At 41.1% G+C, this 20194-nt stretch overlaps 3 protein-coding genes across 6 annotated transcripts in view; 1 reads left to right on the forward strand and 2 right to left on the reverse strand.

Annotated features, from left to right (window-relative positions):
* The window catches only part of atf6 (activating transcription factor 6), a 31774-nt gene extending 24348 nt beyond the window's left edge, over positions 1-7426 (forward strand). For both annotated transcript variants that reach the window (XM_023408008.2, XM_023408009.2), the window contains exon 16: positions 5425-7426. In XM_023408008.2, coding sequence (XP_023263776.1) covers positions 5425-5621 — 197 coding nt within the window. In that variant the 3' untranslated portion in view covers positions 5622-7426. The remainder of the gene's footprint in view (positions 1-5424) is intronic.
* Positions 7427-7704: 278 nt separating this feature from the next.
* Positions 7705-15813, reverse strand: olfml2ba (olfactomedin-like 2Ba). Of its 2 annotated transcripts, none has more exons than XM_023408005.2 (8): positions 15398-15813; positions 15000-15263; positions 14616-14723; positions 13076-13237; positions 11297-11525; positions 9860-10897; positions 8938-9114; positions 7705-8840 (listed from the first exon to the last, which is right to left on the reverse strand). In XM_023408005.2, exons 1-8 carry the CDS (start codon positions 15563-15565, stop codon positions 8224-8226), a joined length of 2763 nt encoding a protein of 920 aa, XP_023263773.1. In that variant the 5' UTR covers positions 15566-15813; the 3' UTR covers positions 7705-8223. The 2 variants fall into 2 exon arrangements, with proteins under 2 accessions (XP_023263773.1, XP_023263775.1); XM_023408007.2 differs by having other exon boundaries at positions 15000-15192; positions 15398-15564.
* A 316-nt stretch (positions 15814-16129) lies between these two features.
* On the reverse strand, positions 16130-20170 carry LOC111656336 (torsin-1A-interacting protein 2-like). 2 transcript variants are annotated; one of them, XM_023408014.2, is made up of 8 exons: positions 20030-20170; positions 19350-19451; positions 19063-19164; positions 18728-18862; positions 18400-18528; positions 17977-18195; positions 17623-17781; positions 16130-17437 (listed from the first exon to the last, which is right to left on the reverse strand). In XM_023408014.2, exons 2-8 carry the CDS (start codon positions 19399-19401, stop codon positions 16662-16664), a joined length of 1572 nt encoding a protein of 523 aa, XP_023263782.1. In that variant the 5' UTR covers positions 19402-19451; positions 20030-20170; the 3' UTR covers positions 16130-16661. The 2 variants fall into 2 exon arrangements, with proteins under 2 accessions (XP_023263782.1, XP_087030560.1); XM_087174434.1 differs by lacking the exon at positions 18728-18862.
* Between the last annotated feature and the right edge of the window lie 24 nt (positions 20171-20194).

Below are 20194 nucleotides of genomic sequence, written 5' to 3' on the forward strand. Positions count from 1 at the left end.
GGAGGGGGTGGGGGGGGGTTAGACCGGCTCATTTGAGAAGCAATCACCCGTTTATTTGACTGCCAGCCCTCAAAAGCAAACCCAAACATTTTAACACCTGTATACATGAATCACGCCTCAGTATCTCAACACTTGATCAGCAAAAACCTTGGACTACCATTGGCGCCTTTGTTGCCAAATTGTTTTCTATGAATCATTAAAGTGTACACATGTTCTTGATTTGAATGAGCTCATCATAACTTTTCTCCATGGCCCTCAGATCCGCTGGATTTATCAATGCAGTATTTCAGAGTGGGGTCATCGGGGGTTTTAGTGGAAAGAAAGTCTTATATTTCCAAATACTGCAGTTAATTATCAGGTGGCTTGATTTTCACAATGCCTGCAGGACAGTGAACTGAAAGGAAACCTATCCAAGAGGAAGCGTTTATGTAGGGTGTGAGCAATTAGGAAGACATCCAGTTGTTGTTGGCTGTTTAACTGGCTTTTTTTTTTTTTTTATCAGAAATCCTCTCATTCCTCTGATATATCCCCGTCTGTCTGGCAAAGCACCAGCAACAGATTTGATTAGGGTTTCAACCAACTCTGAGAGGAGAGATGTGTATAAGAGACAGGTGTGTGTGTGTGTGTGTGTGGGGGGGGGGGGGGGTGTTAGAGATGAAGATTGATGAAGGTAAACATTGTTCTTGGTTGGTCTTTTTCAGGGAGGAATGTTAAGGTCTGTGCCGGTCAGATGGCCCATTGAAATAGCAGCAAATAGTGAAATCCAAGACCTGCCTTTCAGCTAATTGTTGAAATGGCCAAACAAAGGTGGCATTCAGGGAGTGATATCAGGTCTGGAAAGAGTCTCAAGAAAGAGGTCTTAGATTTGATGCTTGCCGTCGGCCATGAATTCAAAACATTTTGATCTTTTGTGCTTGTACCTTTAAATCTTTTCCTGCTCGTTTCAGGCTTTGGTGTGTTTCTATCTAATATGTTGGCTGGATCATGTGGTGTCTTTTAGCAAGAGAGAGGGCTAACACCAGTTTTATATTAGCACAGATGCATGTTCAGTAGCTTTTGTTTCAGATGCCACATCTGCTCCTCTGTGTAGATCCTCATTGACCGGACAGAGAGGACTGGAGTTAAAAACCGAGCCAAAAGAGGCTGACAAAGGATGACAAAGGATGGTGGTGATTCTCTAGTAGCACAAAACCTGCACGGTCCTCCCCCCTGTTACATATTTAACCCCATGTGTCACACAGATGACAGAACTTCAAGTAGCATTTTAGATGTATGTTGTCTTTGTTTGAAACTGTGAAGTGATTAAATGCAAATGTGAATATTCAGATGAGTGAGACCCTTAGAAGAGCAGAAACACTGTCCTCTTTCTGCAGCATGAACGCTCGACAGCAGAGGATAATTCTTTCCAGCCTCCTTGCTGCTGCACTCCTTTAGGAATGCCTTCCTTCTCCAGTCACTAAATGGTTTTCATCTGGAGGAGGTGAATAGGCTCTGCTAATCTGAAGTGATCACTTGGTCTGTCTTGGTCAATAACCGAACGTCGAGGATAGAGACTTTGATGTAAGCCGTCGTCTGTTTCTGTCTAGCTGCATGTCCACGGTTCAGGGGTTCTGTTAAAGTTACATGACCTTGACCTCCTTGATTCTCTCTGGAAAACATATCTGGCTGAGCAGGAGCCCCTTATAAGGACCGAAGGGTGTGTTTATTTAGTGATCCTCTGAGTTTGAAAGTAGCTCAATCAAGTGGAAGCGACATGTTTGGAGGAGAGGAATGTTTTGCAGATGACATCATTTACAGGTGGATCAACCTTGGGTCTGCAGTCTGTTTGTACTGCTCTGAGATTGTACATGTGCACTGTAGCTAACAGGCAGCTTTCACTTGGGGTTCAAGGTAAAGCTCCACACCACTGAAGGAGTTGGGGATCAGATTTTCCTACTCCTCTAATCTAAACAGAACATCCTCACCAGTCCTCTGAAACAGAGTGCGTTCTCACCAATGCAAATGTTTAACCCTTGCCATCCTTAAATACCCTAATTAAAATTCCAAGTGCAAGTGATTATCAGCCAGTGAATTCTTTATATTTAAAGCTTGTTATTACTGTGCTAGTTGCCTGGCGATCTATTAACTTTTCCTCTAGTGTCTAATTTTTCCTGTTTTTCACTTAATGACTAGATACCTGCAAAACGAAAGGCATTCCCATCAGCCTTAGCTGAACTGTGTGTTTTGTGCTAATCCGCAAAAGTTAGCATGCTAACAGGCTTAACTAGGATGGTGAATATGGTAAGCATTATAGCTGCTAAAGCAGATATGTGAGGATGTTATTTAGCTCAAAGCACTGCTGTGCCTAAGCACAGCCTACAATAGTTGCTAAGGCTGTAGACTCATTTAGTCCTGTAATTGCCTGTGAGATTCTTGACTACTTTTCTAATGGTAAAAAACAAATGCTTTATTGTTCCTCATTGGGTTGCGCATTGTAGAACGCCCCACTCATTCATATAAAAAAGACCTTGTTATCTAGTAAATAAAGATGAGTATTTAGTGGACCTTTCTGAATAAAAATGTTCTGAAAATTGGGTGGATTAATAGCTTATGCAAATGTTTAAATTGCCCAATTGACATCCTATTAGACCCTAATTTATTTTTATTGACCCAAATCATGCTTTTGTGATTATATTTGATGATGAATTGCTTCCTTTCTCATTTAAGAAAAAAAAAAAGAAGCTTTCCTCGTGTGTCCTCAGAATCTGTGCCAGTCTGGCAGCCACCATCCTCCCTAGATGCACTCTCAGATTTCCTTAGATGCATCTTTGCCAGACATCGGGCCTTTATCAGCACACACCGGCTCACTGTGTCGCTGTGAAACTTTCTGGAACATCTCCAGATGGCACCAGTAAAAGGGGGAAGGAGACCATGCAGAGCAGGACGGTGGATTTGGCAGCCTCTTCAAAGAGCTGCTGTTTGAAGTTGGGCCTCGTGGCTGTGTTTGTGTGCTTCCTCTTCCACTGTTCAGACCTCTCAAGCAGTTAGCTGAATAGAAGTTAGACAGTTTGGTAATTTGGTGAAAGATGGATGTAAACAGTGCAGGGAATTTAATTTGAGTCTTAGATAATGGTTGGATTGTGGCCCACAATTTACACTGTACTTACTTTGTAATTGTTGCATTTGCAAAATAATTCTGGGGTAAAGCAATATCATTAAGGGGAGTTAACAACTTCAACCTGCATTAACTGTGGTCCAATATCACTTTCCCTTTATCTCTGTTTATCCATAGTGTTCCACTATGTTCACCAGCTACTCTCTTACTTTGTCTGAAAGTAATAAGATGACCACTTATCAGTTAACAGTAACTTTAGTGCGTGGGGCAAAATAATTATTATATGGTAAAAATTGAGAAAGTGTTCCACTGGAATAGCTGATTTGCAGATTTAGCAGGCCGCTTTTTCATGCTCTTGGATTGGTCAAGTATAGTTATGGGTGTTTGACTGTCTTGGTCATGGTAATTATGAGCTAAGAACAAGATATGTGGGTTGTAATGAAGCACTCTCTGTTCTCTTCTCATTCTGTGTACTTACAGGGTAAAATCAAGGAATACCAACCGCAAAATCACACAAAAAAACTTGCGAAATAGAATAAAGCCAAATTTGAAGGGATTGGCGTCGTAATAGCATAGTAACAAAGCTAACAAAGCAAAGTCTTTCATAAGTACAAAATTATTGCCTCTTTTATTCAAAGAGTTCTTTTTTTGTTGTTTCGTGCATTTATTTTATCTCGCATCAACATCAATTTGCGGTGCTTATGTTTTGTTCTTATATTTGTTATTTAATTGCAATTTGCGAACTGATGGGAATATCAGAGCAGCTTGTTTTGCAGTGAACAGACTCAGCACAGGTTTGACTGCGCAGTAATAACAGGACCTTGAAGTGAGGAAGAAGTAAACCAGTTATGATCTCATCAAGCTATATGGAGATATACAGGGAATAACTTTTCCAGCTTGACTTCAGACAGAAGCCTAATTTGACATAGATGTAGCGTGACAAAGAGATAAATCCAAACCCAGAGGATGATTTCCAGAGATGTCTGCTGAAACAATGAAGCCATCTGAAAAGTTCCAGTTTTTCTGCAGATGCAAAGGGGGAAGCTGAGGCGTAGATGAAGTCATACTCAACATTACGTCTACTAACCATCTAATGATATGAACATCCGTGGAATCTTCCCGGCAGCGGAAGGAGCCATTGTATAGTCTCTGTACAATCTGATAAACTCTCTCTGCCTCCAAAGTATACTTCCATGGAAACACTGGAGCAAGGCAGATGAAGCTGATGTCTTGCACAGGTGTCTCTGGAAAAAGACTGCAGCTTTTATACAACTTGCAGTGCTCTCAGGCATTTTAAAGACGCCTACAGCTCCATATCTGGGTCATATAATGGTGCACTAAAACTGACTTAGGTGTGTTTGGCTTGTGTGCTCCACATGGGGAATGTTGCTATCTCTGGCTTACAGAAGAACCCTCAAGTTTTTAAGTTTACTGCTAATGTAAATACATGAGGGATCCATCAGCATGCTGTTAAGAGCTTTTCCTAGCAAAGACTTTGACAAGAGTCCACTTTAAAGGATGTTCTTCCTCCAGGCTGAGTAAAGTTAGGCTGTGGGAAACCACAAACCATGGACCATATAGTTGTCTGAAGGCCAGCATCTCTTTCCAAACTTGAATTTCCCAAGATAAAGCCAGAGTACGGTAATTGCTTGTTTGTAGGTCAATCCACAGGATGACCTTGAAAATGAAGATGTATGTAGTCTTTGACAACAAGCTTTGTGGTAATCATTGTACTGTACGCCGTACAGTACAGCAGTCCCTGGGATTTCTTCAAACACAAAAGCCTGACTCATCAACATCGATCACATGAAGTTTCCTCTTTTCTTCTCGGGACCCAACTTGACGCCTGAAGGATCCTGACTCATCATCCGTGATGGCACTCTCTCTTTCTCTCCCACACTTTTGCCAGACTTTCTTCTCTCTAATGTGCATGTCCTGATCTTGTTTAGAACTGTTTTGTTTATCTCTATGTAGGAGAACTCCAGCATGTGACTCACCTCTGGACTCCATCTGTAACCAAGCCTCCGCCCGTACTCGCTGCAGTTCTCAGCCCCCCACAACTGCCTCAAACAATACTCCTTTATACTCCCAAAATACTCTTATCCCATCTCTCTACAGCAAGCATGGCCAAAAAACTTGCGAGTCTTAATGATGATGTGGAATCATGTTTGCCAAGCACTGTTTTTGTCTTGTGTTAGAGCTTTTGCCCTGATATAAATCCACAGTTGATGGAGCGTATACACAAATTAAACTGGAATAACTTCTTTATTTATACGCTGATTGCTGCATCTATAAGTAACAACCCTTTTCTTCCTTTCCTGCCATTACAGACAGCATCATCAGGGACAAAGAGTTCGAGGTGATGATGCAAATTGACTGTGAAGTAACAGACACCAGGATCCTCCACATCAGGTCTTCCACCATCCCACCTCTGCTCCGGGTCAACCACACAGACACATTTTACCAGCACTCCCCGACCGACAGCCAGGCCGTGCCTCCTGTCGGTGTGCTAATGGGGTCTGCCTAAGATCACCATCAGCACCTGCGTTAACAACAAAACACATGAAGGCAAGCACAGGATAAAATCTCAGCTTGTGTTTTTTTTTTAAATATTTGGTTAATGAATCATATTTTAAGGCTGGTGTGCTCCCACTGACTTTAGGTTTGCTGTTTAGATGTGAATGAATGGGCTCTGTAGAAATCCTAAGTCATTAGAATACAGAGGTAGCTCAAAGGTCATCCACATTCTTTATTAGGACTGATATCCAGAGGTAGTCTGTGATAGGGTCCGAGCAGACGCTTGCTCCTTGTGTGGCAAAACTGACTTCTCCCTGTGACCCCAGACGCCCCACATAAGGGTAATTGCTTAGCGGCAGGGGGCAGAGCATTGAACCCTGAGTCACCCCATCATAACACAAATACTTTTACCCCATAGCAGCTCCTCGAGTCTGCTCTTTTATTCCCCTTTATTTTCAGGAAAGAGTTTAGAAAACAAATTGGTATAAACCTAAGATTTACCTACTTCAAACCTCAATTAGAGACAGAAAATACATTTATAATATCAATGTTAAGAATCACAGCAAATTCTGTGTTTGTATCTTAGCTAGAAAATGGAGTGCTGTAATTGTTTCTCTTTCTCAGTTGGTCTTTTTTGACTCTAAATAAAGCAAATTTTATTAGTGAAATAGTAAGAGATGCCAGGTTAATTACAGGAGGCATTCAGTAAACTCAGGACATCAGGTGATCTGTGAAAGCTAACAGGCTACCCACTATGATTTTGGTTGGTTTCCACTAGGTGCTCTGTTTTTAGCATTGTATCGATGAAAGATTTCAGTTTTAAATTTTTGGGTCTTTGCACTGTGCTTTACTTATGAACAGATTCAAATACTGTATTGTATTTATTTCTTTTACAGTAATGGAAACTTCTGTGGTGTGATGCAATTTGCTCGTTTCTACTGTTAAAAACTTCTTCCGTCAGGATTTATTGATTTTTATTTTTTTCTGATTAAATGTTGTGTGAATTTATTCTAATTAATATTACATGGTAGAAACATACAGAAAATCTAGATACTGGGACAGTTCTTTAGTGTCAGTTCACAGAGTGGACATGAAAAAAATGTATCATCCTCAAATTTAAAATCGCCAGTAAAAAAAAAAAAAAACCTGTCATAAATAATCACTAGTGAAAAATATTGTTTTAGTCCTGACTTCTCCGTCCTCGGGTTAAATTGCACTTTTATTTGGTGCACTTAAGCCTTTCTGAAAATTGCAATCTACTAGAAATTCTTACTTTAAAAAGTATATTTTAGTGAACCTTTGCACTATAAATGCACAACCTTGGAAGTTCATTTCTGGTTTTAAATGCCTTATTTTGATGTGTCTCTAACCTTGTTTTGACTACCTGTAATTTGGGGTAAAATTAATATTAAGTAAGAAACTATACATCATCAGAATTAGTAACCTTTTTCATATTACTGGTCATTTTCTGTATATGTGGATAAAACTGCATACTATACTACTACGACTCAAAGTGCTTTCTTTTCTCTTTGTTCTGTCTACATGATTGTACAGATGGTTATGTTTTAACTCAACAGATGCCCATAAAATGTTCAGGAAAAAAAAAAAAAACTTGTGTTGTTTTAACCCACGCCTTCTGTGTATGTAATTTTTCCCCCTTTGGTTTCAGAAATATTTTTGATTCGCCACATTGTTTTCACTGCATCCCAACCGTACTTGGGGACAAGAGTACAATTAAAAACTTCTGAGGTTTTTTGTTTTGTTTTTGTATTCTATTATATGCATAAACCAAAATAAACACTGGATTTTCTCTAACTATACCTGTGTGTGTAATCTTTGGGCTTTTGGGGGAAATCCTATAACTGCATTATTTCATTTTTTGTTCAACAAGTACAATAGATTGACTGTTCATGTGTATTTTCTTCCACTATAACTCAAGTGTAACAGTAAATTACAGGCTTGAACACTCCATCTCTCTCTTTTCCTGCCTGGTTGTCTTGAGTCTATCCTCAGTCTTCCAGTTGGATTAACACTCACAACCTATAATTAAAGCCACTTTAACATCAACAGTGGCTGGCCAAACAAAAAAGACATTTTCCATTAGTATTTCCAAACTTTATTGCGGTCTCCTCAAAGCAGTCTGATATGGAGGGAGTAAGTGCTTTCACAAGACAAAAGACCTGTGGTATATGATGCAAAGAAAAATGTAATATAAAAAAGTGTATAAAACAGAAAAAATGAATTTGTCCACAAAATTTTAGAAATTTGTTCAAAGAGAGCTTTTATGAATTATTTTTTTGTGAATTGCTTTGACCCAAACCACTGACTCATTCTGAAACCCTTCTACATTCATTTATCTCATAGGACTTTTTTTTTTTTTTTTTTTACAGCATTACAATATATACAGTACAACTTGATGTGTTGACTGAGGAATCAGGCTCACTTTTTCACTTTTTTCAGGTAAAACTTAAAACAAAGCAATTGAATCACAATATACTGAAGTATATATGTACATTTGGCCCCCATTTGTCTCCATCCAGAAGGCCATGTGGACTGATCTACAATCCACTCAAACCATAGAATTAACTTTTAAAATAACTCCCGTCAGACCCTTACTTAGGGTCTACATAAGCAAACTTAATGTTGTATGTGACTTGGTGTCCATTGTCCCACGCATACAACACTCCCTCTTTGGGATTGTAGTCAATCTGCGTAGTGTAGGTGTAGTTGTTGGTGAAGGGCATTCTGGGAATCATTTGAGTGTTTGTGTGCGTGTCAAAGGCGTATTCCAGGTTGGCGTCCTTTTGGTTGTTGCTGTCAACAGCGTAAAGGACGCCGCACACGATGAAGCAGTTCCCGTAGTGGTTTCTCCTGAGCCCAGTTCTCCAGGTGGTCTCCCTCTGCATGCTGAGGTCTGAGGGGTTCAGTCGACTCAGAACGATCACTTCCTGTAAGAAGCCTTCGTCATCCAGTGCCGGGTAGATGATCCACAGGCCGCTCTCATCCACGGCAAAGTCGATGTCTGAATGACTGCGCCACTCCCACGGTGATGACGACTCTTCGACCAGGGCATCATGCAGCATTGTCCACGAGGCCACGTAACGCTGACGCAGGTCAAACTTGATGATGTCACGGGAGAAGGCACGGTTGTAGTAGAAGGCCCCATCGTAGACCACATGGCCTGTGCCGATCCAGTTGTAAGGCAGCTTGTAGGAGTTGGTAAAACGGCCTTGAAAGGAAAAAGAAGAATGGCAAATATGAGATTTATCAAAACCAAAAGGAAAACAAGAAATACTTGAGTGAAAGCTTAAAATACTGGTTCTTACCTTGTTTGAAAACGTCCAGGTTGCGAAACTCCAGGAGGTTGTTGCCATAATAGAAGTTTGTGACATAAATTTTGTCATTATCAGACTTTGGATCCTTCATCCACGCTCCTTCATTCCTGCCATAGGTGTTGTGAGTTACTGGCTCAGAGATTGTTGCCAAAGTGTCCTTACACTCCCCTGTAAAAAAGACCCAGAGAGCTATGAGTTAGGATTTAGAAACAGTTCAACATCATCCAGACCTACGTCAAAGAGTCTGAAAATTAATCACGGAAAGGAGGTTGCCACATACTGTAAAGCACTGAATTTCAAAGTTAAGAGATTCACAGAACAATTTCTTGAATATTCTCCTCATGACACTTATACACAAAATAGTGAAGGCATGATGCACAGCAAATCAGGGGTTCAAGTACTTGATAGAGGTGTTGCTAGTGATGGGAAAGTCAGTCTGTCAGCTATTTTGTCAGTTGTTCCACCACTTTGGTCAAGACTGAAATTTCTCAACAACTATTGGAGAGAAACCCACAGAACTGTCCAGACTGTCCATTCATGGTCCTCAGAGGATGAAGCTGGTTGACTATTTTAAATTATCCAAACTGTGGCTTATCATCAGCCTCAGCTTTACTTTGTATTGAGTGCTGATTAGTAAATGTTAGCATGCAAACACACCAAACTAAGATTATCATCAATATGTTAGCATTGTCATTATGAGCATGTTAGCATGCTGACAGTAGCACATTAGCTCAAAGAACCACTGTGCCCGGTAAGTACAGCCTCACAAACTCCTATCATGGCTGTAGACTCTTGAAGTCTAGTTTCAATGCACTTCCAACTTGACAATCAATGTCTTTCACTGTATCATATTTTTTCCTGTTGCACCTAATATCTCACTGTTTAAACTGACACAAAAACTCAACTTATTTACCAGGTTTTTGTGAAGTAGATTCCTCCTGTCTTTGCATTGGCTCATCTAATTCCAGGTGTCCTTCCTCCCCCTCATGCTCTTCCCAGCTGATTTTGTATTTCTGTTTAACTTGAGCGGCCTGCCTGGTAGTGGTGGTGGTGGTGGTAGTGGTGGTGGCGGTGGTGGTGGTAGCTGTAGAAGAGGTAGTCACAGGTATGGTGAAAGGCAAAGTGGTCAGTCTCTGTGTGGTAGGAGGCAAAGTTAAAGCTGAAAAGGAGGTGGACTCAGTTTCTTCCTCTGGAGTTGTAGTAGTAGCCTGTGCAGAGGTAGCTGTTGTGGAAGCTGTCGTGGGGTGTATTGGTGCTGAGGTGAGGGCAGCATGGGTTGTAATGGTCACAGTAGAAGGTAGGCTGGTAGTTGAAGCCTCTGTGGTTGGTTTTGGCGCAAGCGTGCTTGGATAGGATGCAGTGCTGCCAGGTACGGTTTGCATTTGCTCTTTCAGCTCCAGGGTTGACGTTTCCATCACGGTGGTTGGTGTATTTCTTACTGTGAATGCTGGTAGGATTGTCTCTGTTGTGGCTGTAATTGCAGAGGGATGGGTTGTGTTCATTGTTGTTTTGGTTGTTTCCTTGGTAGTGACTCTTGGGGAGGTGCCAGCTGGTTCATCCATTAAGGGGATTGGCCACTTAGTGATTCCAGCAGTGACTCTATGACTAGTGTGAGATGCGGTGTCTGTGGTCCTGTTTTTTTGGGTGGTAGTGGTTGGTCCAAATGTGACACTTCTCGTGGATGTGTCACTCTGTGCATCTGTAGACACATTGACCGATGCGGTTTCAATGGCACTGATGGACCCATCATGACTTTCTGAAGTGGACTCAGTTTCTTCTTTCGGTTTTGTTGATTGGCTGGTCTTGGAACTCTGCAAAGGAGCTGTTGTCTTTGGTCGAAACGATCTCGGTCCCGCCCTCGTCCTGGGGCGAGGGACTCTGTGCTGAAGAAGATTCTCCTCAATGAAGAGGTTGATTGGACCATCACCACTGAATCCATGATATTCAAAAACTGAAGAGAAAAAGGAAAATGCTTTGTCAAGTAATCTGAATTCTATGCGACATCTCTGACCATGCAAATGAAAGGGCAAGAAGTGTGGTAACAAATGGATTTGTAGCTACAATTTTATAGTTGCCACGGCAGCTGACAGCAGCTGAGGTAAGCATTAAGCTTTTGCAGCTAACTTTTAATGATCTGATATCCCACACCCGTTAAACCACTTATCCTGGTTTACAGTTACCAGAGTGTGGACAAGACATAAAAAAGATTGAAGGTATAATTTTTATCCATAGTTCTGAATCACTTAATGTTTAGGTATTGTGCTGATGTCACAACAGCTTAATCTACCTGAGTGGTCTGATTGATTTGTAAAGTTTTGTTAAACCTTCTTGAGACAGTGCTTGTACTTACAGTTTTCTCCAGGCTCCCCATCATCTGCCACCATCGGATCTGGCTCAGATTTATAAAAAGTCATTCCTCTGATGATCATGCCGTTGGGGCCGGTCTTTGACACCTGAGAAGTTTCCTTGTTAGCCACATTGTTGGGAGGCACCTGGGGTTTGACGTCAGTGATCTGAGCAGAACCATCGGTCTGCAGGAAGGACGAATTTTCCCCAATAAACTTCTCCTCATACTTTCCCTGTTAGTGGACAGATAGACACAAAAAATATGTATGAAAATATAAACCGTGCATTAGGCTGACACCAACAACAGAAAATTATACAACCACTGCACTAACACTAAGAGAAACCTAACAAGTGAAATGTTTTCCTGGGGAGATATTACTTTATTATGTTGTTGACATTGTTGACATATTTTGTGACATCACTGCAACAAATGACAAGAAACAAGCAGTCAGACAATCAGATAGACAGTAAACAAGCTAACTGATTATCACTTTATTTAGAAGTTAGTACACCTATGTATGACTTTTTTTCACTACACAGGAAACTGTACAACCATACAACTGCAGCAAGAGCAGTAGGTTAAAGTTGAACCAGGAAGTCAGTCTACAGATTGCAATTTATGTTTACATTTGACATTTTGGGTAATACTTTTACCATTTACATTCTTTTATTTCTTCAAATAAGTTTGTTTAAGCTGGGCTTTAAAACAACATCATCTGACTGTTTGTGTTTCTTGCATTGTATGAATTCATTTTCTTTTTACCATGTAGCCATATTCACAGAAACTACAAAGTGTGACCCAAATTGAAAATAAACCTGAATTATCCTTTAACAAAGAGGACATTTTTTATTTATTATTTAAAAAATAAATAAATTATATTATTATTTGAAAAAAAAAAAAAATCTTAAGTTTCAGCTTTTATTAATAACAGTGTTTTATGCTTCACAAGTTCTCTTGTGAAACATATTAACGTAGTGAATCACTTGCATGCGAAGCACAGGTCCACCCAACACTGCTGGACGTGTTCTCCATTTTATACTTCAGTTGTCATGGATCAGGGCCCAGTGGTCCAGTTACTGGTCTGAGGTCTGCTATTGTCCACTGGGACTGCCAAACCTTACAATTACCTCAGAAACTCTTTCACACATTCTTAATCCTTAATCATGGAGACGATGATTTTTATGAAGGACTTTGTGGAAAGAACACATAATTGTTCCTTTTGTTTTGAAACAAAGACTAAATAATGTTCTACCAGCCTGAGCAGCAACATGTGAGTCCAATCACTTCTTTTATACTTGCTCCTTTCCTAAATTCAGTTAATTCAGTCACAGTCTTCACAACTGCTTTTAATATAGGAGCTATCAGGATCTGCCTCACAATCTGAAAGAACTACATTGCAGTAACTTACTGGTGTGATTTATTGTGTATAAAACTTTGCAACTGACATACAATAAGGTGGTAGCATTTTGTAGCACATTATTTACTAAGTATTCACTAGATAATTGTGTAATTATATTTTTTTTTTACGAGTTCCAAGCTAAACTGTACCGGCTACTGTACTGTACTGTTACAGGTGCAGTAATTATGTAGTACCTATTGGTTGAATATGCAGTGATAGCTACAAAAAGGTTTTTGCATTCTGCGAAATATGTATGTACTAGGTAAGTGAACTTCAATAGTTGCTAACAGCCTGTAATTGTTTTAAGTTAGAACAATTTATTTTACCTCTATGTTACTGACCCCCCCGTCGGTTGACCCTGTGTGTTAAGATATCACACTTACATCTGGGTTCTGATAAACTGCTGCCCCGCTGACCTCACTTAGTCTTGTCTTGTCCTGATACCGGGGGGGACGAGGGGTGGGCGGGCTTTCTGTCACATCTGCCTCAATAGGAGGGCTCTCCTGGGGCTTCACCTCGTCCGTGGTGCTGTTCAAAGACACCACCTTCGTGCAGCCAAGGACAAATCCAGACATCGTGCATGTGTTAAATGGAAAATAAGCTGCATTCGTCAGCAGTCATAATCACAATAGGAAGGGAGAAAAGTCAAGTAGAGCCCCTTAGTATCCTGAGTCACTAATGGGTCTTTTTCACTGCAGACCTTTTGACTTGTCGTAGTAGGAAAAGAACAGGTGTAACTAAGAACATTAGCAATTACTCTGTTCTATTCAAGTGCCTGAGTAAACCATCACAGTGAGCCAGCATGCACAACACCAGGACCCTGACACTGAAGCAGCTAGATGGAATTCAGTCGTCATTGATTTCATTATTAACTACTGCAACGTGTCAAAATGTCCTCTGTGAGAAGTTCTTATCCTAAAACCGTTTGGATGCAATACATCTCCCTTACACTCCACCAGTGTGAAAGGCAGCAACCATGTTTGATCGCCATGTTCACTAACTGTCAGGGACTTGCACTTTCACATCTCTACAAGTGATTTCTGTCTTGCAAGGACACACACAGCTGAAACTAATAACATTAAGAATGGATACACTTCATTTACCCATTATTATCTGTAGCTGTGTTTTCCATGTCAAGACAACTCTGTGGAAAGGGTCACTTTAAGAAGCTGACAGTTTGTACATCACAGCTTCATTTGCTGAAAACCAATCAGTGTTTTAGATCCGATTCAAATCCACACATACAAAGATTTTTTTGAGCCTGTTATTTTTGTATAATTTGGACGTCACAACTGATTGGACTAAGTACGATGGAGTCAGTTGCTGTTAATGATCATGAGAAAAAAGGGTGATATGTAAGTATAATAATCTTAAGTCTTCAAATCAAGTCATCGCCAGTTGTTCCAGTCAAGATTATGTAGAACATTATTTGAATTTAGTGACTAACAACAAACCCATGGCACATTCACTGGGATGTTTACAGTTATTTTAGATAATTACATGCTTCTCCGCGTGGGTATGTAACCTGTATGTAACTTTGTGAAGTGTATGATTCATTTAAGTATATGGAGTTTGGTGACTTCAGCAAACTTTCAGCACAACTCCACCTGAGGTGAGGTCTGATTTACTAATGTAGCAATGGGGGGGGGGGGGGGGGGGAACAAAGAAGGCATTTTATTGGTCCATTACAACAGGCCAGTCAGCTCATTTTTAAGAAGGGTTCAGTACTCATGCAGATACATCCACATGTGATAGAGGTCCTGCCCCTAATAAATCTGAAAACTGATTGTTGTCCAATTGTTTTACTGGATGCACTGAATTCAGAAGCCACCAATATATAAACACACCCACTACCACCAGTTTGTGCATATGTTACATATGTTATACAAACATATTTGCATGAATCTTACACTGGCACTGTACCTTTTCAATGTGCTCAACACGATCCAGGAGCTTATTGGTGATGGAGTGCAGCTTCAGTAGGTCCATGCCGTAGAAGGAGCCTTCTAGCAGCTCAAGAATGGTGGACAGCTAAAATGAGCAAGTGGATTCCGTCAAAAGGGGTTTACCAAGACATAACATGCGTAAAATATGCCCATCCAAACTCTGAGTCTGTGGTTATGAATAAAATGAGGGGCTATCCTTAACTGAATGTGATAAAAACGTGATATCCATGCCTCCACTGATCCAAGCCTCTCTAGAAACCAATGGACGTGTAAGGGAGCAGCCTGTTGGATCTGGAGCATAGTGACTTATTTGTATTGGAGGCCCTGGTAAATATGGACAACGGACATGATGACACTTCACCTTGACATTCTCTTTTCCAGCTTCCCTAAGTTTTTTCAGCCTGTACTCTCCCTCGCAGGGGTTGACCGCTGACGGAGGAGCGATGCAGGCGCACTTGCACTCAGGTCCAGATGTGATAGTCTCCACAGTGTAGAAGTCCTGCGCAGTGGCGCTCCCTTCTTCTATCCGCCGACAGGCGCTCCTGCTCAGGGGTCTGACAACACATTTACACCGACAGTCAGAGCCTTCCGAGAGGGCTTTCACTTTGTCATAATCACCCAGCAGCTACAAAGAGAAGAGGACGGATGTGTTTTCCACCACGCTCAACCACAAACGTTTGAATTTGAACGCACAAAATGATGAAATGTCCATAACAGAAATGATGTAAAGAAGTAAAGAAAGTGGACATTTCCTCCTACCTTCGAGAGGATGCTCTCTTGGCCATCTATCTCCTCCTGCAGCCTGTCATTTTGCTCTGCATTGCTCTGAACTTGTGACCTGGGATCTGCACCCAGGGTCTTTGGCGCAGCAAAGCCCCGCGGAAAACACGCACAGCACATTACGATGACAATGCATAACTTAGACATGTTGTGAAGCTCACAGAGTGCGAAGAGAAGAATTAAGGTTTGCTCAGCAGGCACAGCCTGTCACCTATTCATTTAACTCCTAAGAAAACTTCATAGCGTTTGGCTCCAGAATCAGAGGTGTATCCACAACGTCATCAGATTGAGGGATTACGCTTTACAGCGCCATGTCATCTTTTTCATAGTCGCAGTGAATGTAGGATGATGAGTCCTGAGAAACCGTCCACTCTGTGAGAGAGCAGCCGGCATCTGCTGCTGGAGCAGCGCTGACAGGAGGCGGACCTGATCAAACTGGCAAGGAGGAGCTGAACTGCTTCAAAAGACTTCTCACACAATGAGCAGCTTATTAGTAATCATTAAAGACCAATGCAGTGAAAACTTAAGTATAATCTTCAACTGTCTCTCAGTTTTAACTTAGTTTATGGCTCAAAACCATATTTCGAAGACAATTACAAGGATGCAGCCTGTTGCACTTTGACTGTTCTGTCGCTTTTCTGCAGCCCAGTTTCAGCTTAGGTTTTGCTGCCCTCTACCTGCAACAGGGTACAACAAAAAGTGAAACAAACCTTTGAACTTAGATGTTTATTTGTAGTGTAAGGCACATTTCATTGCGTACTTATTTCCCTTCATCAAACTTCTTTCAATAGTCACGTGTGTATGTGTCTGTAGAAAATGGTGCATGAGAAGTTCTGTTAAGGCATATGGTGCCATGCAGGTTTGAAAATCACAAAGAAAGTTGTCATAAAAATGAATAAACCCCGTGTTGTGATACCAAAATTATAGATCTGCCATGTAACACATGTTTGTGTTGTCATTACCCAGAGAAGAACAATACTCTAAAATTAAATAACTTTTAAGTGCCACAGTCTTTTTTCATGATGAATGTCCACAGTAATTAAAAAAAATATTCCGTAATACAATGATCTTTTTTATTTCTATTTGATGCCTTCATCTGCAATGAGCTTCAATATATTAAGAAACCTTTGGGTCTTTAAAATCACTCTACCTGCCCCAAAATAACAGGAGTCACCCAGTGAGAGATCTGATTAAAAGGTGGTAGTTTAGTAATTACACTGAAAGTTCAAGCAAGAGGGAATATTTATGTGCACCCTTTATGTTCCATCCTTTCAACTGCTGCCACAGGAAGGATGAGGTGAGAAATACGGCTCCACAGTCCACCATACTTGTCAAGATCCATTCTGTCAAAAGATACAGGGCGGCCATGAGAAAGAAACTTCTTCTGAAGGTGGTCGTCCACCATCTCCTCCACAGCACTCAAACTAATCTTGGCAGGAATCTCCTCTTCTTCCCCCAACAGCACTGTGAAGATCAGAAAAGTCTTCTTGTAGGCAGCGTTCTCATGGTCGCAGTAGCGATAGAAAATGAGCGTGGAACCTGGAGGCAGCTCCTCGAATCGATGAATGACAGCCACGGGTTTGTCTCCCTCAAAAGCACCTTGTAACTTGCTGTCAATGTCCAGTTTGACCTGGTCGCTGTCCTGACTGGCTTTACTGGATCCATTTATGTGGAGGACGGAGACGTTGAGGGCAGAAGAGAAGGCAGAGGCCACGCCCAGAGCCAGGCAGCGTAGCGTCTTCTCAGCTCTGAGGCCGGCAGTCAGGATGAGACTCACTGGCTCTGTTGGCTGGGCCGTCTGGAGGTGCCTCAGCAGGTGGATCCTGCTCCTACCCCATAACTCAGGCCGCTGGTTAGGGAACTGATTCTCCACTTTTTTCATCTCATTGATGAATCTGATGGCTACATCTTCTTTCTGAGGTGGAGGGTCAGACTGGTGGAGATGCTCCGAGATGTATAAAATGGCTACAATGGCTGCTACCGCTATTCCCACTATCAGCAGGTAAATCCAGAACATTCCTATGGAGAGAGAGCACATGTTTTATCTTGACCACTACATTATAAAGTAATTCCTAAGTTATTTATGACTATGACTATCCAGGAATATATAATACACAATGTTAGAGAACAATTTATTATTGATAACCATCACTGAGATAGAGCTAGAAACACTAAAACCAACCTAAGGAAAGTCACAATATTACCTCTGCCACCAGTCGTGGTTTCAGTAGTCTCCTGTGTTATAGGGCCAACGTTTTCAGTATTCTCTTTTTTCTGTTGGATTACTCTCTTTCGGACTGTCTTGTCCTCCTGTTTATCACTGACTTGAGACGGTAAATCAGGCTCTGGGACACCTTCATTATCTGAGCAGTGAGGGAAAAAACAGATTAACATAAACTAAAAAACAAAAACAAAACAGATACTCCACCTACATGATCCCACAATGGCCTCCACCAGTGAACACCATCTGTTGTGTAACATTAGAACGCCCAGAAGCTCAGCACCCACAGCACACGGAAAAAGTCACTGAAATTTCAGAATAGAAACGTCAGACTCACCCCTTCCAGCTCCAGTGTGCAGAAAATTTGGTTCTTGTTCTGGCATATCTGGAAGTGTGGGGTCAGTAGTTTCCTGTGTTGTAGGGCAAATGTTTTCAATATTCTTTCCCTGTTTATCCATCTCTTCTTCCTGTAGCAATGGTTTCTGTTGGGGGATTCTGTTGTCCTTTACATCCTTGTCTTCGGGATGTAATTCACGCTCTGGGCCTCTTCCATCATCTGAACAGTGGAGGAAAAAAAAAAAAACGAAACAAACCAATAAAAAAAAGATACCCCAGCTACATGTGCATGTTCCCTCACTGGCTTCCCACCAGTGACCACCGCCTGTTGTGTTACATTGGAACCCCCAGAAGCTCAGCACCCACAGCAGAAAGTTAAAAGGAAAAAGTCATTGAAATTTCAGAAAAGAAATGTCAGACTCACCCCCTCCAGCTCCAGTGTGTGTGTCTTTAGAGCCCCGGGAGTCTTGTTTTTGTCCATCTTCTTGCTCATCCTGGGGTTGTGTATTGGTTGTTTCAGATTTTTTCAGATGCTCCCCAGTGACGCCATCCCCTGACAAAATAAGAATAGTTAAACTTCCACAACAGCTCCATCATCAGTGTCTAAACACTCACTTTTTAAATGGGGTTTAAAAAATGGCCGCTGCAACAAGAGTTCAGTGTTTAATCTCACAGTATTAAAGGACAGGTTCATAGTAGAAAGTTAAAAGGAAAAAGTCATTGAAATTTCAGAACAGAGACATCAGACTCACCCCCTCCCGCTCTAGTGTTTGTCTCTTTAGGGCCTGGATAGACTTGTTTTTGTCCATCTTCTTGCTCAACCTTTTTGTCCCTTTGTTCGGTGTCGGTTGCTTCTGATTTTGTCCTCTCCCTAGTGGAGTCATCCCCTGATAAAACAAGAATAGTCAAACTTCCACAACAGCTCGATCATCAGTGTCTAAACACTCACAATTTAAATGGGGTTTAAAACAATGGCCACTGCAAGTACAGTTCAGTTTTTAATTTCATAGTTAAAAGGACAGGTTCACAGCAGAAAGTTAAAAGGATAAAAGTCATTGAAATTTCAGAACAGAAATGTCAGACTCACCCCCTCCAGCTCCAGCGTCTGTCTCTTTAGAGCCTGGGGAGACTTGTTTTTGTCCATCTCCTTGCTCAACCTTTTTGCCATCCAGGGGTTGGGTGTCTGTTACTGATTACACAAGGCCAAAATCATGTTTTGTCAGGACAATTTGGATTTCTTTCTTTCTATTCCATGGTTTCACAATTTGTATTGGATAGATTCAGATGAATAAGCAAAGTCTTGTTAGGTGAGAAAAGAAGTCAATAAATGTAAACCACTGTTATAAAAGTATACTAGTTCAATGTAAGTGATACCTTTTTCAAGAGCTGGGTTCTCTTGGTTGATATCTGTGTTTTGCTCTGCCATTTTTTGTATAAGGGCACTTCACTCAAGATGGATCACTGGATTCTTCAAAGCTGCGTAAAACAAATGTAACAGTTGATAAAAACAGCCCCTTGTTTTAGTTTTGCAGTGATGATCGTCACATGTACAGAGTCCAAATTGATGTTGTAAAATTGCTTGTTTACATGTCAGTAGGAACCGGCTGAAAGGCAGTTTCATATTAACACAGATAAAATTTACAACCAACAACGATTAGAGACTGATAAACATTAAATACTGCAAAAATGCAATACAATTAACGCTCAAGCTCAAAGCTGAAATCACTGAATTTTATGTTTCGACGGGTTTGCTAAATATTTTGGGGGCTAATTTACAACTCAATTTGGGAGCTAGTAAATCAACCGAAGAAGAAAGTGGTTAGTTAGTATTAGTTTGTCGAAAAACCTGCTCACTGGGAACCAAATTGATAGCATGCGTAATATGTGAACGATTGGTTAGCTAACTGGCAAGCAGGTTAACTGACTGACAGTTTAGCAAAGGTAGCCACCAGTTAGCAAAACAATACACAGCTTCAGTCTGTGATAACATAATAGCCTTCGTTTAACTTAATCAAACACCTTTTAAGTATATTCTTTTAATCCCGCATTCTTACCAGACGTGCCCTCGATCACATTACCGTTGATAATGACCCATGTAACATTTCCTTATCTTTCGAGTGCCATCTACAAGCGGAACGTTAAGGCATACACTTGTTTCCTTGGTAATCATTTCCGGACATCGGCGGCGTACGGTCACAAAATGTCCCCCTTAACAATCA

Source organism: Seriola lalandi, unplaced genomic scaffold (assembly GCF_002814215.2).
Source record: "Seriola lalandi dorsalis isolate HSWRI2012SDOR001 ecotype SW California unplaced genomic scaffold, Sedor1 jcf7180002054353, whole genome shotgun sequence".
NCBI lineage: Eukaryota > Metazoa > Chordata > Actinopteri > Carangiformes > Carangidae > Seriola > Seriola lalandi.

What these genes read in the sequence shown, in the direction of transcription:
- olfml2ba (XM_023408005.2), bottom strand. Translation starts at nt 15,565, where the DNA reads ATGTCTAAGTTATGCATTGTCATCGTAATGTGCTGTGCGTGTTTTCCG. An exon ending in CTGGAAAAGAGAATGTCAAG is followed by an intron (nt 14,724 to 14,999) that starts GTGAAGTGTCAT and finishes TGCTCATTTTAG; the next exon opens with CTGTCCACCATTCTTGAGCT. An exon ending in ATCTACTTCACAAAAACCTG is followed by an intron (nt 9,115 to 9,859) that starts GTAAATAAGTTG and finishes TCTTTTTTACAG; the next exon opens with GGGAGTGTAAGGACACTTTG.
- LOC111656336 (XM_023408014.2), bottom strand. Translation starts at nt 19,401, where the DNA reads ATGGCAGAGCAAAACACAGATATCAACCAAGAGAACCCAGCTCTTGAA. An exon ending in GAACCCAGCTCTTGAAAAAG is followed by an intron (nt 19,165 to 19,349) that starts GTATCACTTACA and finishes TTGTGTAATCAG; the next exon opens with TAACAGACACCCAACCCCTG. An exon ending in GCACACTGGAGCTGGAAGGG is followed by an intron (nt 17,782 to 17,976) that starts GTGAGTCTGACG and finishes CTCACTGCTCAG; the next exon opens with ATAATGAAGGTGTCCCAGAG.